The 18,991-nt window shown below is 39.9% G+C and overlaps 1 protein-coding gene across 3 annotated transcripts in view; it reads right to left on the bottom strand.

Annotated features, from left to right (window-relative positions):
* The window catches only part of LOC120803050 (transcription factor COE1-A-like), a 96,781-nt gene that overhangs the window by 17,775 nt on the left and 60,015 nt on the right, over window positions 1–18,991 (bottom strand). For all 3 annotated transcript variants that reach the window (XM_040151343.1, XM_040151342.1, XM_040151341.1), the window contains exons 7-10: window positions 13,030–13,111; window positions 11,647–11,788; window positions 9,944–10,077; window positions 8,059–8,185 (exon numbers count right to left, since the gene is read on the bottom strand). In XM_040151343.1, coding sequence (XP_040007277.1) covers window positions 8,059–8,185; window positions 9,944–10,077; window positions 11,647–11,788; window positions 13,030–13,111 — 485 coding nt within the window. The remainder of the gene's footprint in view (window positions 1–8,058; window positions 8,186–9,943; window positions 10,078–11,646; window positions 11,789–13,029; window positions 13,112–18,991) is intronic.

Here is an 18,991-nt window from a genome sequence, read left to right on the forward strand (position 1 = left end):
TACAGGGGCAAGTAGAGACTGACCGCTGAGCCTTGATCGGGAAAAAAGAGAGCTGACTCTTACTTCCTTCAGTCTTGAAAAAAATCAAAATATGCAGACTTCCCTGTGGGATTTAACATTCAATTTAATGTCTGTCTAAACATCTCTTTGATGCAAAATAACACAAAGCCAGTAGTTGTGTACATGCATGCTGTGATGACACTACATAATCAACCAAAGACACTAAGGGCTTCTCCCGCTTCACCATGCTCCTGCCTTATCAGTTTCAGTTGGTATGTGTCCGAGTCAACTGTCATGTCACAAAGCTTCACTATCCCTGTTTCAAGAAGAATGTGGTAGCAGATTATGGGTATTAAAATGTTACATGTTGCACCTTAATGCTATTTGTGTTCAACCTCAACTTGCAGACATGATAAACAGACACAGAATCTCAACATCTGTGCACCTCAGCTTCGGGGGTGGTGGGGGTGGGGGGTGTGTGTGTGTGTGGGGGGGGTTGACTGGTAAGGAGAGAGGATGACATCCCATTTTGTGACATTTTATAGGCTTTTCTGGGTTGGAAAAAAATGAACCTGCTCAGCATGATCTCAAAGAGCCGACAGAAGCCTGGAGGTTAGAGAGGCGGGCTTGTTACTGAGAGGTCGGCAGTTCAAAATCTGGCTGGGAAACTGTAACTCAGGAAAACACATATCTCAACAACTACTGTGGAGATTCTCATATCAGGCGCTCAAACGGCTCCAGTGAAGCTGCTTAGTGGAGGAATGTTGGTTATGAGAAGCTGCCAGTGTGAAAATGTGTGGATTTTGTTTTTTTCAGCTGATTAGCATCTAAGCTCTAGTAACTGTTCTCTTAAATATAAAGATATTCCATTTCAGATTGACCAATTTATAATTTATTCCTCGATGCTTGAGTCTTCATTTCTTCACATTAGTCTAACATTATCCCAGTACTGATTACATTTATCTTTAAAGCCTTAAAAATCAGTGGTAATTTGAGAGGAATCCCATATAACAAAATATATAAAGAAAGCTTCAATTTCAGCAGTAATTCAAAACATAATTCAAACACCCACTGAAGTTGGGGGCAGCCTGTTGGTTGGCCTACAAAAATATAGCATGTCACTCTGTTTGCCAGCTGCCAGTCAAGGATCAGTTCACCCAAATTACAGAAAACATACTTTCTCACTTGCCTCTATTGGCATCTACACTAGCAATGAAGATAGTGGTGGTTTTATTTGCAGTTTTTGTGATATATACCCCTGGAAATTCCGCTGTCACACCAGTACAATGGAGGTAAAGGGAATTTCATTTGCTGCTCAAAGATTTAAAAAATTCAAAACATTATGAAACTCCAGAAATAATATTCAGGTTATTATTCATAAGTTATATAAGGACTATTTCTTCAACAGAAAGAAGTTCTTGCAAATCTTCACTTTTAGCAAGGTCTGTGGTTTTTCCTGAGTAAATGGGGCATTGTTTCTGGAAAGGCAAACTGCTTTTAAGCTTTTCAAATGGCTAAAAAAAAAAGAAAAGCTGCCCCTTGGACTGATGATTTGAATCATCAGTCGAGAAGCCACCCCCAAAGTTGAGTTTCATTTTGTCATTCAAACTGTTGCTTTTTTTAGCCGTGTTATTGAACACAAAGCAACCCTGCATAATAGCATGGCAGTCTAAAAACTTTTACGTTGCTGGTCTGTACATTTAGCACCGGTGCTAAATGCAGCAAAGTCAGCTTAATTACTTTTGAACCAGATGCTGGTACCACCTCCTCTTCTGCCGTCCAGTGTGATTAATTCTTGTGCTGACAGAGCTGGAATGTCATGTTTTCACATCACAGATGATGGGAAGAAACACTAAAAACATTAATCATGGACTAGTGTGGCTGCTCTGCAAGTGCTCTGGACTGGAACTGGGCAGCGGCAGTGAATAATATATTTTTCATTGTTGTAGTTAAGGTTTACTGAAGAAAAACATCACTAATAATGCAGAGTGCCAAAAAGTCAAATAATGGTTTAAACTGGGAACTCAGTGATTCTGATTTGGGTACAGCCCTACTAATTACCATTAAACGTAAATGAAGAAATCATTGGGGTTAAATGACCTTTTCATGGTGAAATGACAATTTCAAACTCAGAAATTACTGTTTCACTGTTGGGATCAGTGGTAGCAGCCTCGTGACGGCGTACAGACGGTTTAATGCAAAATGCAAATGTTCAGAGATAGATAGAACTGGTGGATTAACTAATGGTGTCAAAAGCATCCGTATGATAATAACACTGCAGGTATAATCTAAAGGGTTTTAAAGAACACTAAGAGTTCACTTTAATGTTGCAATTACGTTCTTCCACAGTCTTCATCCAATCAACATGTCAATCAGCTTGAGCTCTGAAAGCCCTGTCAGTCAGAATGATGGTTTAAAGTATAATGTGTGTGCGTGTCTGCATGTGTGTTTCTGTGTTTATTTATATTTCCTGATGTGTGACTTCACCCCGTTGCTGAACCTAAAGTTACTGCAGGTGCCTGTGTTTGTGTGTGTGACAGATGGAGGGAGAAAATAAGAGAAGTAGAAAGATAAAGACAGAGGGAAATTGAATGAGAGGCTGCACTGGGAAAAGAGATGTAGGTGTGGGGTGCAGAGGGTGTGTTTGTGTGCATGTTTGTCTGTGTGCATGTGTGTGTGTGATGTCAAGTGTGCAGCTGGAGTGATATTTGGTACTTTCCACATCCATCACTGATAAATGACTTGCAGCTGAATGTCATATGTGTTGTTTTGTAGTTTCTTTTAGCACATGTCTTTTTTTTAAAATATATATATATGTTTTATTATCACATCACTCCAAGTTTTCTGGTTTCTGTTATTCCCTTAACCACTCAATTTGTTAGCAACATAACTTCATCAATTATGAGCTGTAAAAATCCCAGATGTTAAAATGTCACAAACAATATTTCCCCCTGCACCAAGGACACTTCAGTTTTTTAAATTCTGGACAAATTATGATTTCATGAGTCACATTTGATAATTATATCAATGTGATTGGTCTGGAAGGAGGAAGCTCAGGGAGAACAGAAAAGAAAGAGAAGCAATAGACTGATTGAGACAGAGAAACACAGTAATAGAATAAAATTCAGGTGAGAGGAGAGGTGAGGGAAGGAGGAGAGTAGAAGGGAGCAAGTGTTAAACTATCCAAAAAAAGACACTAAATTCATCTATGGTTGAGAAAAACAAAACGACAAAAACAGCTGCCTAACAGTCGGTGGGATATCAACTGTCAGAATTAACTGCCAGTGTCAGATCCACACTCTCTTTACATCTCTGGAGACATTTAACCGATGCCAACTCTAATATAACACACACGCACAAAGACACATGTACAGCCGAGCGACTTAGAGTGGTTTCGGTGCCTTGGGCCTAAAGTGTCTCCAACCGACTCTTTATTAATAGATCAATGTGTTTCTTAAATCGTTGAGTGGTGTGTGAATGTTTGTGTGTTTATGGGTTTGTGTAGATTTGTGTGTATGTGTGTGTTTAGGTTAATATACAGAGTGTGTTTGTACTTTGAAGCCAAAAGGTCGGGTTTCTCAAACGACGGTTTCTTCCCGAAAACTGTGAGTCAGTTGAAGAGGAATTGTTGTTGTGCAGTTGTGTGGATAATTAAAGGATGGGTGGAAAATGTTCAATATCCCATCAAGAAATATCCCTTCCAGCACAGTATATGATAATGATAATGATTGATACAGCGTATGATTATATGTAACAAGTGGTTTATAAGTATGCAGGCTTCCTTTAGTTTACCTACTAGGCCCCACTCCTAGATGGGCGTATATGTTGGGATGCTTGGCCCCTTGGAAGATGAACCAGGCTGAATTGGCCAGTGCTCTTGAGCCTCCAGTTGTTGGACTTTTGTTGAGAGACTCCCAAAATAGGCAACAACTACATCAACAAGTCATCCAACCTAAATGACAAAACAGGGTCTTGTTTCTTGATAAAGGTTTAATCTTAGAAGTTAAGAAGCTAAGAGTATGGCTACAGTTACAAGTAACGTGATGTATTTATCTGTCTATATGCCATGCTAAGCACGTAGTAAAAAAACTAAGAGTCTACAACCATACTAGCAACTCTGTGAGGCTCTACTTAGGCTCAGCAGTGCTTTGAGCTGCTTGCTAATGTCAGTATACTAATGTGCTCGTAATGATAATGCTAACCTGCTGATGTTTCAGATATGTTTACTATCTTAATTTAAAATGTTAGTATGGTAACATTCGCTAATCGGCACTAAGTGCAAAGTACAGCAAATTACTGGATAACTTAAAAATCTGACCTGATCATGGTTCTAGATTTAAGGGATTGCCAAAATTATTGCAATCCATCCCGTGGGGGAAATGAATGTCTGTAGTAAATTTCAATGCAATCCTCCCAATAGCTGTCTCATTTAATTAAAAAGTACAATTGTCAACCTGCTGGTGGCACCAGAGGGAAAGTCAGGGACTCACCAAAGTCAGTAGGATACATCATTTGGGAACCGCGAATGTCTGTTCCAAATAGTACGACAATCCATCAAATAGTTATTAAGATAAGATAGACCGCTAAGTCTCCAGGACATCTCCCTAGTCCCTTGAGCTTCTCAGTGTACACTTTCCAGTCACAGATTTTGAGGGAGAGTACGCGCCTTCCAAGTTTCGACATATGAAGAGCACATCAATGTGTGGTATGGAGTCTCAAACAAATATGTAAATTAATTTTACTGTTTTTCCAGCATGTTCTTCAAATCCTTAAAGCTTAAAATGTCCATACGCAGATATGTTCTCTTGACAATGTCCAAGCTGCACACACAAAAAAACAAACAGAGGCCCTTTAGTAGATAATTTGGTGACACTGAGGCCTGAACCTGTTTCATCTCGATTCATTCTGCCACCCTGCTGCTCACGAAAGCATCTCAGCAAGAATCCTTCCTGCTCACCTTAACCCCCCCCCCGCACACCTCCCTTCGTTCTGCTCAGTCTCCTTCCCCCTCTTTCTTAACTACACCCTCTGCCACTTTCATCCATCCATACATTCTTCCATCACTCCTCCCTCCAGCCTCGCTCTTCCTCTCAGAGTCCAGAGCTGCCTGTTGCGGATCAATACTCATAGAAGTTTCATGAGGACAGTCCCTCCATTCCTGTTTCACGATAAAAACATGAAGACAGGAGGGAGACAGAAGAAAGGAAGAGGGGGAAGTGGAAGAAGCATGGGGAAATAGAGAAAAACATTGTCCGTGTTGAAGCTGTATGTCTAGGGTTGGCAAGGTTTTTTTGCTTGTTATCATTTGGCAGTGTTTAAACCAAAGAGTGCAAAAAAGGCAGGAGAGGGTGGGTGAGGGTGGGTAAGGGAGGATGAAGGGACAGAAAAAGGGTGAAGCTGTGTGGGTGAAAGTATGAAGAGGGCTGATGTAAAAGGAGAAAAAGAAGAGGAGGAGGAGGAGAAGAGGAGAGGAGGTGTGGTGAGATCGATTCTCTGGCCAGCCAGCAGTTCAATACCACTGAATTATTGCTTCATTCTTCCCCCTTATGAGATGAGATCTCTTTCTCTCTAGCTGTTCTTCTTCGGTGACTTTCTGTGTGTTTGTATATGTGTGTAGGTACATGCGTGTATCTGCATGCGTGTATCAGTATATGTGTGATCCACTTAGGAGTGGATCAATACTTTACAATTTGGTTTTAAAAGTCCTCCTTTCTTTCTGTCTCTTTTTATAAGTCTCTTTCTTTTTTCTGTCTCTTTCTCTCTCTCTCTCTCTCCTTCTATATTTCAATCTCTTTTATTCTCTCTTTTTATGTCTGCAAAATTAAAGTTAATTTGCTCATAAAAGATAGAAAAGTATAAGATTGTGATGATTTTTCAGCTTTCACTAAAAGTTTCTTGTCCACAGCTGAGATACTTCAGCTCAAATGGATCTCATGCAGCTGCACTGACAATAAATCAGCTCTGTATATGTGTGTGTATGTGGTCATGTGTGTTTGTTACGTCTTTGTGTGTGAGACTACTTATTGATTGTCTCTTTGTACCATCGTGTGTTTAAATAGAGTGTGTGATGCAGAGAGTGTTAATTTTTCCCACCAGGCAGATGAGGCAGCCATACGGCACTGTGTGTATGTGTGGGTATAGAGAGTGTTTGTGTGTGTGTGTGCATGTGTGTGTGTGTGTGTGTATGTATGCGATAGACCATCTGTTTACCAGACTACTCACCATCTTTCCCTCATATCTCTCTGATTTACAATTACTTTCAACTCCTGCCCCTGTTTGAAAGTGTGTGTGGTAAGTTGTGAAAGACATGAATCTATGCAAGTGTGGCTTTGTGTGTGTTTATGTGTGTGTGTGTGTGTGTGTGTCATTGCATACTTGCATGTGTGCGCTCATGAGCATGTTTAATTGCTCGGTCCTTACACCCAGAGGCAACCACAGCTAAAGCATTGAAAAACCACAACAGCCAATCAGCTTTCATCACTAGTGACCTTTCGCCATTGACTTCCAGAGAGAAGTCAACCTTGAGGCGGGGTCAGGCAACCGCGGTAACGGATCGCGTTTCCTGGGTCACATGTTGAAGCGATCAGCCAATCGTGAGGTCACAGAGGGTCATCTCTGCCCAATAGGAGAAGCATTTAGACGCAAGACGGACCAATTACCAGCTGGCTTGCCTCAGGGTCAGACCAAAGATGTTTTGACTGAAGAACATTGAAGGAGGCACAGAGGTAGAGTACCTTAACATACCTCCAAAGAACAAAAAACAAACAAAAAAACTTGATGTCTTAATCTTCTAAACTTTGTCAAGATATTTAAAGCAAAAACAATGTTCTGGGCCTGGTTTACTGCGCTCATAATTGTTGCTCTCATTTCTTGTGCTAACTGTTGTGTTTTTTTTTCACTGCACTTTCCACAAACCACTTGGCAATCAACTAATGTGGCGAGCACCATTTTCTTGCAGTTAATATAGGTGTTGCTTTTCCAAAGTACTCGACTTTTAAGTTGTTGCATTTTCTTAGATTTTCACGTTATTATTATTTCTCTATGCATGTAACCTGTTGCTAAAGGTGCTACATGTATTAAAATTGCCTAGCCTTTATTCAGAAAAAATGACTGTAGCTGAAACACAAAACTCATCACTTTTCTTTTGTATTTTGAACAGGAAATATTAAAACTGTCATGAACTTGACACCAACAGTAAAACTAACAATTTATTCATGGTAAGTTTTTTCATCTTCATTGATCAGGTTTAAATCCTCAACTTTATCTTTGGTTAATTACCAAGGTCATTAAATGTCTCGCACCTCGAAGAATTTATACAGCAGCTGTTTTATTTGTCTGTCTCTCTCTGTGAATGACGTCATCATTATGGTGTGATGGAGCCATGTTGAGCAGATCAATACCAGACATCACATCACCTCGATCCATTTCCACATGTATGTGAGAACAAAATGAGCAAAGATACACACATACACACATATGTTTTTGTCTTTTCTCTCCTCTACTGATTTTAGCAGGGAAATACACAGTCAACAATCCGGTCAGAAATCACACACACTTCTCCAACATTGGGTATGTGTGTGTGTTTAATGGTTGTGTGTTAGTAAACTGGGTGTTCTGGATGATTTCACTAATAGCTTCAGTATGGAGGGCTATAAAGAGCAGACTGTTTAATTGTAGCTGGTTTTAACGAGCCTCTGATTATGGCAACATTGCAACGAGTGTGGGTCGTTAATGTTGACTAATCTACAGTCATTAGTTCAACACTGTCTGGCCTAAGAGTGAACTGCAACTCATAGACCCTATTTACACACACACACACACACACACACACGCACGCACGCACGCACACACGCACACACACACAAACACGCGCGCACACACACACACAGACACAAACAACCACACACAGACAAACAAAGGTTCTTGTATATGCAAACACACATTTCCAAAAACTAACAATAAAAATAGAAGAAAAATAGAACCATACACCTCAATAATGAACACCTACATGTGTGCTTGTACTGTATGAGTATGTTTGTGTGTGTACAGTGGACCCACCTGTGTATATGAACCTTCCCGGTGTGCCTTTGCAGAACTGTTTAGACTTGTAAGACAGAGTGACCTCAACGACCCCAGGAATGTGTCTGGGAGGCGTCTGCACCCGGATGGCATGCGGAGTGATCAGCTAGAGAAGGAAGGATGGGGAGACCAAGAGTCAGAACACTAAAACACATAAAAAATAAACGCTAATGTAGTTTTCTGTGTCACGAGAATCCAGCTGGTGTCTGGTAAGAAAATAACTTTTAGAGTTTCTTTGAAACAGACATCTAGAGTCTTGATTCGGTACAGCTGGGTTATGTTGCATTAAAGCACAGTTGCAGCAAAACAACCAAAGAAACATTTTTTCCCCTTTAAATCTGACCCTGGATCCAGTTTTGACCACTACTTTGTTTTATTCTTTGAGGTTGCTTTGCATAAGCTTTCTTGCTGGAGCTCCACTCTAAAGTTTATTTTAGTTTGTGGGTTGGAGATTATTGCATTTGCACTTGTTAACATGGTGAAAAGCATCTCTGAGCTGTGTTTACATTTGGATTAGATGCAGTTTTGAAACAAATCTGATTACAGATCCTGAATCTGAATTTGAAGTTTGCATCAAACACTGTCTCATTTTAGTTAACATTTAAAAGGAGATACTCCTATATCCAATGTAGAGTACATTTGAAATCTTGTATACGGACATACATGTACAATATATTAACTGAAAGTCTTCAAATAGTAAAAAACAAAAATTTTGTGATTGACGCTTTATTCCAGTTTTGAACTAGAACAGTGTCTCCTAATCTCATGAAGTGAAAAAAAAAAGGTTTGGCACGCTACAAAAATAAAACTAACTACTATAATCAAATTTTGATTTCCCAACACTTATGCTGATACCAGATGGAAAATTAATCATTATATTGAGCTGTATATGATAAACTCTAACCATTTAGCATCATATTTTTATGGATATTTTTCAAAAAATACTTTTTTTACTATTTGGCTCATGGTTGTGAAAAGTCTGTAGGTAGGAGGGAGAGATGCAGACAAACAGAACTTGGCAAACATAAACAATCACTTTCCACTGAAATTTTACAAACTGTGTTTTTTCGTCTCAGAATCAATAATCAGGTTGAGTGCAAATGAAATATTTGGTTGGCGAAAATCCATTAGAAACAAGTCTGAGGAACGCCAAGAGACCTGAGTCAGTTTGAACTGAACTGAAATGAGACTCTGTACACATGTTAGTGTGTTTAAGTGTGGCTCTCAACACTGTAAATAAACCCCTCAGCTCTTAACACACACACACACACACACACACACACACACACACACACACACACACACACACACACACACACACACACACACACACACACACACACACACACACCCATCCATGTATGCCAGCATGTGCACATGCACGCTTTGTGTTGTTGTTGGAATGGAGCCATGGTTGCTCGGCGCACACGGTGAGTGGAGTCAGAAGACAAATAAACATTCTGTAGAGGAGTGGCGCTGGGGAAAAGTACGATAGTGAGCTCTGTGTGTGTGTGTGTGTGTGTGTGTGTGTGTGTTTGTGAGCATTAAGCCGATGGCTATCAAAATCCGCTGATCTGATCAGTATTCCAGAGAGAAAGAGACAGAGGGAGTGTGGGTGAGGAAGGTAGAGAGGGGCAGCAGTTTCTTGTTGGTGGGGACTCATTAGAGAGGCAAACCTCATTTAGACAAACATTAACACACACACACACACACGCACGCACATGATCACACACAGTTAAGAGCCTGACCATGAGGAAAAGTATGTTTTCATATTGAATTACTTCCAACGGTCTGAGGGCAAAAACTTCACAGTTGAGGGGCTGAAACAACATGGAGACAGGATGATGATTTCTGGCAAACATACCTCGCTCCAAACCAGCATGGTACCGAAAATCACTTGGAGACCATCGAAGAAGTTGTCTCCTATGATGATGACTGTAGCGCCCCCCGTGGTCCACCCCTCGCTGGGGCTGATGGCTTTAATGCAGGGAGCTGCTCCTAGAGTGAGGAGACAGGAGGTTTATAGTAACCAAGAGAGAGGGGGAAAAAAATAAGTAAAACAAATATTCACAGGCCGTTAGCATTTGAGATGCATTTGAACTCAATGGTTGTTGAGTAAAGCCCCCAGTATCAACATTCACTCTCGACACATGAAATCTTATTTGACAGTCATGGTTGTAGAAAAACATTTGTTTTTGTTAAAAGCCATTCAGTTTGTAAACAAGGATGGAAAGCTGGCTTGAAGTCTTTTCATCCCTGTTGCATCTCCACCTCATATTTTTCCATGCTACACCCTTGGCTTTTGGCTGTGGTCCTGAACAGCCCTACAGACAGACACACACACACACACACACACACACACACACACACACACACACACACACACACACACACACACACACACACACACACACACACTAACGATTCAAGTCCTTTTCAATATGTCCTTGAATAGCAGAGTTTCCTCTTGTAAATTTTAATTCTACTGAGTACAATGAATGAATAAAAAAGCATTTACTCAGACTTTTACTCAGGTAAATTTTTTTTTTTTTTTCACCCGGATGCATAAGTCCAGTGGACAATATAATATCAAAGTAACCAAAATTAAAACATCAGTTCTACTGTAAATCTACTGACCATGAGATGCGACTGAACGCTCTGAAACCTTGTATGTGAGCTTAGTTCTATTCACAGTACACTTTTCCCAAATGTCAAGAATGAAGATGCTCAAACAAAAAAATCGTTGAAGGCCTTATGAGACAAAGATGATCCACTTCAGAAAAGAATGGACTGAATTTATTTAAAAGTTAAAGAGACTTCTTTCAAATATAATTTATAATTAATCTGTAAAGATTTGGAAAAAATGTTCATGTTCTGTCATGATATGGTCTTTTTAACCATTTTAAATGTAATATGATATTCAAGCATCATTTTGACAGCAGAGCTCTGCATTCTTTTCCTTATCTGTTTATTTATTGTCTGTTTATCCCAAAAGCCGCCTTTGCGAGACAGACTAATATGAGATTACTGCAGCTCTCTTGTTAAACAATGATTTGACATGAGTAAAAAAACACACACAGACACAGAAGGTTCAGTATGTATCATAGTATTTCAAACTGACTGGATACAGTCAGATTTATGATTTACTTCAGCATTGAGCATTGTGTGTATAAGCTCATATGATCCAATCCAATATCACAATAATGAAAGCATGTCTGTCAAAAACCAACACTTGTCAAAGTGTGTGTATGTGTTTCTGTGTGTGTGCGTGATTATCAGTATTCATCTGAAATACAACAACACCCCTTAGTACGGGTTTGTTTATGAAAAAGAAACATAATTATATTAGACCTAGCAACACACACACATACAGCCACAGAGCACCCCACCATGTATTTTGTGTGTGTTTGTATGTGTGTGTGCGTGTGTAGTGGGCTGGATTAGCCAGATGGAGGGGCAGGAATCACCTGATAGGATTAAACCATCAACCATCTGGTCGCCATGCTGCTTATGCTCACACACATTCACGCACGGACACACAAACACGCACACACACTCCTAATTTACCGTGTTCTAGGTAAGATGGCGTTCCTTCCACAGGGTCGAGCCTGCGGGCCCTTCGGCCGTGTTTGGAGTTGTTGTGGACGAACATGTTGTCTGACACTGACAGGACATGTCCCTCCACGCTCACTGTAGTCGATACCACCACCTAGAGAGAAGCAGGGGATGGCACAGGATGGGGGCACAGACAGGGCAAGGGGGAGGATAGATGGGTGGAGGGAAAAGAAAGTGAGGAGATAAAAGAGGACAAAGAAAGGGGTGAGAGTGGAAAAAGGGGGAGAGGAGCAAAGGGAAAGCAGAAGGATGAAATGGGGAAGAAAAAAAGAAAAGCAAAAATGAGGAATTACAAAGTTGGAGATCATTGCAAGGAGGAGTCAAAAGCGTGAAACTGTGAAAAGCTCTTTAAATGTAACCCGTTATTACTACTATTACCATCAACCACAACACACACTAAGTCACTGTGACTGTACAGTGTGTGTGTGTGTGTGTGTGTGTGTGTGTGTGTGTGTGTGTGGTATCTATCCTCTTCTGTTCAATAGTTTCTGATGGGTCCAGCCCTTAATTATCTCCCAGGGAAACAGAGCTGTCTTCTCTGGTTCCACTACAATAGAGCTGCACAATTAGAGGCACAGATACTGTCACACACTCGCTACTGTATGACTCTGTCTCTCTGTCCTGTCTCACACTCACACACACTCACACTCTCACACACTCTCTCACACACACACACACACACACACACACACACACACACACACACACACACACACACACACACACACACACACACACACACACACACACACACACACACACACACATGTACATGCAGAAATACACACATATACATATCACACATAATCTCACACACACGTGCTCTAGTAATAAATCTATCATTATCTCGAGGGTGTCCAGTATCTCCCCTCAGACTAAAGTGGTGTCTTCCTGATTGTATTCTGGCCATGAAGATAAGGAAATAATAAAAACTGCACTAACCTAAATCTTATTCACAACCCCAAAACCTCCTTTCTTTTTTTCTTTCTTTCTTTCTTTTTTTTAACACCCTTTTCTGTGTCTCCCTGCATTGTGTGTATATTTATGTTCTGACCAGTCAGGGTCAGGATCTCGTGTTTCCTGTAAAGGCTCTTACAGCTTATTCACTTACACAGAAGCACACACACACATACTGACGCATTCCTGTATTTATGTGTTATAGTAACCATAAAGTTATGTGCATTATTAGGAGCACAAAAGACACAAGGAAAGGAAAGAGAGGGACAAGCTAGACATAGAGATAGAAAATGAGGGAGAGAGGGAGATGCAAACACACACACAAAAAAAAAAGGGAAGGGCAAAGTGACAGGGATAAAAAAGTGTAGTGCTTTCTACCTGGAACCTCCTCATGTCTCGCGGGTTTCCAGCATTCTTTAAACAGTTCTGGTTGCACTTGAGGAAAAACTTGAGGAAGAATCTATAGAAACAGAAAGGGCAGGCAATATTTGAGGTTAACAGTTTAACATTAGACCAGAGTGAAGACTACCCCACTACTTTTCTTCCGGATCTGTGAATTCAAACCCAGTCTCCATCATACAATACAGACAGATCACCAAATACAGATGCAGAAATGAATGTTTCATACTGTTCAAAATTTAAATTGAATTTTTTTTGTTCATAAATCCACACCAAGTGCTTTGTAAAGCCACATGAAGGCGTTGGATGAACATACAAGAAGGTGAATAAAACAGCACACGAGCAAAACCAGTGAAAATATGTGACTGTGAGCAAACTAAGTTTGAGAAAATCTTAGGTTTGACCTTCAGTTTTATACTTTTGTGAATCCAAACTTCAACAAACCCCCGCTACCTTTGTCTTCCCTTAGGTTTTGTTCAGCATGAACTTAATCCCTGATATGATTGAGAAACAGTTTCAAAAACAACTTTCAGTATGTGGTAGAAATGATTCCTCATGCTAACCCTGATGCCATATGATTAAAAAGGAGAACTATGTTGACATTGGGTGTTTTAAACGGGACCATATGTCATGAATCTATATTACAGAATAAATCAAACACACAGATGGCCATCAACAGCAAACAAACACATCCAGGTTGTGTTTTGGTGTGCACCAGCTGGTCAGCCTGGCAGAACCAACATGGCACACTCACACAAAAACACAGACACTCACATGTTCATGTGTTTGTTACATCTGTGTGTGTTACAGCTCAACAAAAGCAATAATGTTACACAACCTCACTGTAAGGTAATTCAGTCTCTGCACTGCACTCTGCACAAAAACCTTTTCCTTACATGTCTTTCTCCTACTTTCAGCTGCATTGTTTGTTAATAAACAGCAGTGTTTTCTCTTTTTGTACTTGTCTGATCTTTCTTTTCAATTTCTTTTCGTATAATTAGACAGAAACAAACAAATGTGACTGGACAAGAGTTACAAGGATAAATTTGAGTCTCTCTGTTGCAACAAAAATTATTAGTTCCACAAATATTGCAGTTATTGTATTATATTGGATTTAATCACTGTCCACCCTCTGTATTCATCTTAATGTAATAAATAAATAATCTGAACTCTTCACAAGTCTGCAGCACCCTTGTTCCCTCGTGGCTGAGCCTGGTCCTCTTCTATTCAATAGATGACAGCTTTTGTACTGGACCACTAGAACAAAGCAGAGGTGTACACTTATATCTGTGTGTGTGTGTGTGTGTGTGTGTGTGCAAACATATACTCTACATGTGAGTGTATGTGTGTGCATGTGTGACGGTGCAGCACAGCCCAGTGGCAGGTCTGAGTGTAAAACTCTGCGTTAACGAGCTCAGGCTTCGTTAGAACACCGGCACTGGGATTCTGCATGCCTAATTATCTTGACCCCTCACCCCTGGGTGACAGCCTATCACAGCGGAGGACAGCCACGGTGACCCCTGCTGACCTCCCACTGTCTGGTCCTTCTCACAACACTAGCATAGCGTTAACACAACCACCTAGGCTGACCCTCCCCTGTACATCTTTGTGTAAAGGAGGCGGTCGGGAGGCTCACATACTCCCCTGCTCATCTGCCTGAAATATGAAAAAACTAAAGCAGTAGTGGGAAAAATGTTAAGATTCTCTTAGCAATACTTAAATATAAGTCCTGCAGCATAGTAAATAAATAAATAAATAAATAAAGTATTTCAGTACAAAATGTAAAAGGACTTGATCTGAAAAATAGCTTTCAGACAATTAAATTATTTATATAATAACATATGCGCAGCATTTGAATGTTGTTGGTGGTCCAGGTGCTGCTGTAAGTCATACTACATTATATATGAATAAAATTAAACTTCTTTCTGAAATGCACTGGACAAAAAGTATGAAGAAGCACAAAATGAAAATACTATAGTACCTAAAAAGTGTACTTAAATATACACTGTAGATTTAGTTATATAAACGCAACTGTTTTGTTTACAATCAACTAGGGAGGCACTAAACCGATCTACTAGATGGGGATTGGTTCCAATAATAACCTCATGGAGCAAATCAGGCATTGGCAGTGAAACAACACATTCGTTTTCAGCTTTATTGTCGCTGTCATTATAAGATGTAGGGCTTCTGCTATCAGTTACATTCATTCATTCACAGCAGGCGGCTGACTCAGTTTTTAGAGCCACAGCATTCCCCGGCCTCATGTTACTTCCAATGAGCTCCACACAGTGTGGTACACAAATTTTAATAAAGAAAAAAGACCGCTCTAGTATTGGATCAGTACTTGGTAACTGCAGATATCCTAAAGTGAGGTATCAGAATCGCTATTGGGAGAGAAAAAATTTGATTGGTGCATCCCTGCCATCGACACACACACCTCTTACTACAAAAAAACTGTAAATTTTCTAAAAAAACAACAACACATTCCTACCTTATAAAACATTTTTGTTTTGAATGTTTGGAAACCAGCTTGTGAGCTTCTTCTACTTATCCTTTTCTTGCACACTGTTGCCTTTCACAGCTCACCATTGCAAACTTGTATCTATTACTTGCTAGAACAGAAGATACTAAGCAATACAGCGATCTGTTCATCAAAACATCCCTCTGTGGCCCTACTAGTGGTCCAAAACTCCATAGGCTACCTTTAAGTACAGTACTTTTAGTAACCGTAATGCTGTTTCTGCCACATCCAAAGGTGAACAAGAAATGCTCTCGTCCTTAATGCTGCACCGCGGAGAAATTTAGGCATTGACTTAAAACGTTACATAAATCTTCAACACAACCTCATTCAATTCAATTAAATTCTAATGTATTTTATTTACATAGCGCCGAATCATAACAGAAGATGTCTCAGGGAACTTTTCATATAGAGCAGGTCTAGATTGTACTCTTTATAATTATATTTACAGAGACCTCATCTGATGCATCCATTAATTTCCCCCCTCAGTGTCTTCAGAAACCAAATAATTTCAGCCAATCACTGGCTTATGTCATTAGTGATCTAATGATTTCACTCATTATTTTTCATATTTCCGGCTGCTTGACTCCTTTTGCCTATTTCTTGTGAGAGCTTTTTTATTCTCACTGAATGCCAGCAGAACATATCCCTACATTTTTATGCAGTATGTGTGCGTTCCTCTTCCCCCTTCACTTGACCCCATCTGGCCTAATCAACTCTGTTACAAAAAGGCCCTGCAGCTACACACACACACACACACACACACACACACACACACACACACACACACACACACACACACACACACACACACACACACACAGACACCTTGGGTGAATTGATTGGCTGGTCCAGTCACTGGTCGTTAAGAGGCCTCCAATTAAACCGGGCAATTATAAGAGTCTGAATGACTGTGGGGGAGGGGAGCACTCTCCCCCTCTCTCCTCTGTCTCTCTCCCTCTCGCCGAGGCCGGATCATGTTCAAGTGATAACAGCGCTGTTGACCTTTGCTATATTGTGAGTACTGCACTCAGAGAGCTGACCCAACACCAGTCCTGCATGCTGCAAACGTACACCTGCACGCACACACACACACACACGCACCCTGACATGTATGCGAGCACACATACACACCATCTGGATAGGGAAGCGTTACAATGGCAGAATGGTAGAGATGAAAAAAATAAAGACGGTAAGAAACAAAGGAGGAAGAAAGAAGGAAGACCTCAGAGTTCAAGATTATTACTATCTTTTTGCACTCTTGTAGTTTTTTAAAAGATTACTTTTTGACATTTTGACTGAATTAGATAATGTCAGTGTTGGTATAGAAATGAACACAAAAAGAGAGAAAAGGACATGCAATAAAGGTCCCCTGCTTGAGCTGAATCAGCAACATAGAGTTTACATGCAATGTGTTTTAACCACTAGGCTACCAGACTCCCCATGCTTATCACTTTACATGGTGACTATAAACCTTTTCTCAAGCCAAGACTGTCAATATTGGACAATTTAGCAAAAAACCTTGGACCTTGGATTAATTACTTTTTTTAACATCCAATGCCAATGTATTTAAAATTCTTGCTTTCTACAATATCTGCATGTGGCATCTACTACGTTTAGGGAGAGGCTGTTGTTATCGAAAACTATGGCTCAACTAATGTATGGTTAGGGTAAGGTAAAACACACTTGGTTATGGTTAGGGAAAAATGGTGACAACAAATAATAAAAAGGCAAACGTTGATTGCAGGTCTTGGAGGGGACTTGTACTCTGATCAGTACAAAAATCCAATGCAACACTGCAACAAGACCATACGTCAGATGGGAACTCTAATTAGAACTATCTAATCATTTTTAACATTTTTCTCTTTTGCACACTGGTTAACTACAGTAATACAAGAAAAGGTCAGAGATGCTGGCTCAGTAGTAGCCTTTTAGTAGTTGTGAGCTACAGTCATGCAAAACAACACAATCAACTTTATTTAAGTTGCTAGTCATGGTAAAGTTTGTTCTTTTAAACGGTGAGTGAAATGAAACCCTATAAAAACTAAAGGTTTCTTTTATGGTCAATTAAATATGATGACTTATTTAAATCTATGAGGTCCTGACACCTATTTGGTAACTCTAAACTACTGGAGTAACTGTTCTTTAAATGCCATGACAAGTCAAAATGTCTGCTTTAAAAACGGAAGATTTTTTTGGGCTATTTGTGGGGAAGAAGAACCCTACTTCGGAGTAACCCACAGCCATGACATACTGTATTATCACAGTTGCCTATGCATTCAGGAGACACAGAGCAACATTAGCATTTGAACTTATGCCTCTGGCCTCTGTGCCTTGTTTTGGTCCTGGGAAAAATATCTGGTTCTTTAGTTAGCTAGTCACTAACTTTGTTTGCCGTTTCGTGCTGGGCAGGAAGCGTATCAGAGCTTGTTTGTTAGAAACAGCTGGAAGTGGTGAAACCATTCAAGAAATGTTCTTTTTTAACTTTGCAGTTACTGTTAGCATTGATAATGTAATCAACCAAACACAATCCTGTCTTTTATATACAAAAGCAAAATAAACACAGCAAATACTTTTTTTGTATTAACAAATATTATTGAGACTGGATGTGACGTTTTTTATTAACGTAATGACGATATGTTTTTCATTTACGTTTTTGGCATGTCGCGATTATTTTGATACTGAATTTAATACAAAATGTTCACAAGTAATGTATTTGTTGCCTGCAGCATTATTAAAATTCTTTTATGGTTCAGCGTAGACACTTACAATACTTTAAGGTTAGTGAAAGATCTTGGTCTGGTTTAATACAAAAAAAGTTCACTCTGACATCAGACACAACATGTTTACTGAAATTCAACCAAACCACAATTTCCCTAACCTTAAACAAAGTGCTTTTTCTTTGCCTAAACCTCACACAGGACTCTGGATGCTAACAGGCTAACTTTAGTCCCTCCCAAACTGATGATCTTGTCCTGCAGGCTCAATGTGAATGACACTTGAATCTGTTTCCCCTCTAAAGAAAAAGATGATAAAACAACAGAGGTTAGCTCTGTGGTTTAACTTCCAGACATGCATATTAAAGTAAACAACGTGAAAATTTGAAAGGATATGGCTCTCCACCAAACTGGAGGAATCCTGCTTAGCCTGGCAACATGGTCTTAAAACATATAGGGAGGCCATCTGTAATGCCAGAGCAGCCTATTACTCATCTTTAATACAGTAAAATAAAAACAACCCTAGGTTTCTTTTCAGCACTGTAGCCAGGCTGACAGAGAGTCATAGCTTTAGTCATCCATGTATTCCTATAGCTCTCAGTAGTAATGATTTTATGAGCTTCTTTAATGATAAAATTCTAACTATTAGACACAAAATTAATCACCTCCTGCCCTCGACCAGCACCAATTTATCTTCAAACATAGG

This window comes from Xiphias gladius, chromosome 17 (assembly GCF_016859285.1).
Source record: "Xiphias gladius isolate SHS-SW01 ecotype Sanya breed wild chromosome 17, ASM1685928v1, whole genome shotgun sequence".
In the NCBI taxonomy this organism is placed as follows: Eukaryota; Metazoa; Chordata; class Actinopteri; order Istiophoriformes; family Xiphiidae; genus Xiphias; species Xiphias gladius.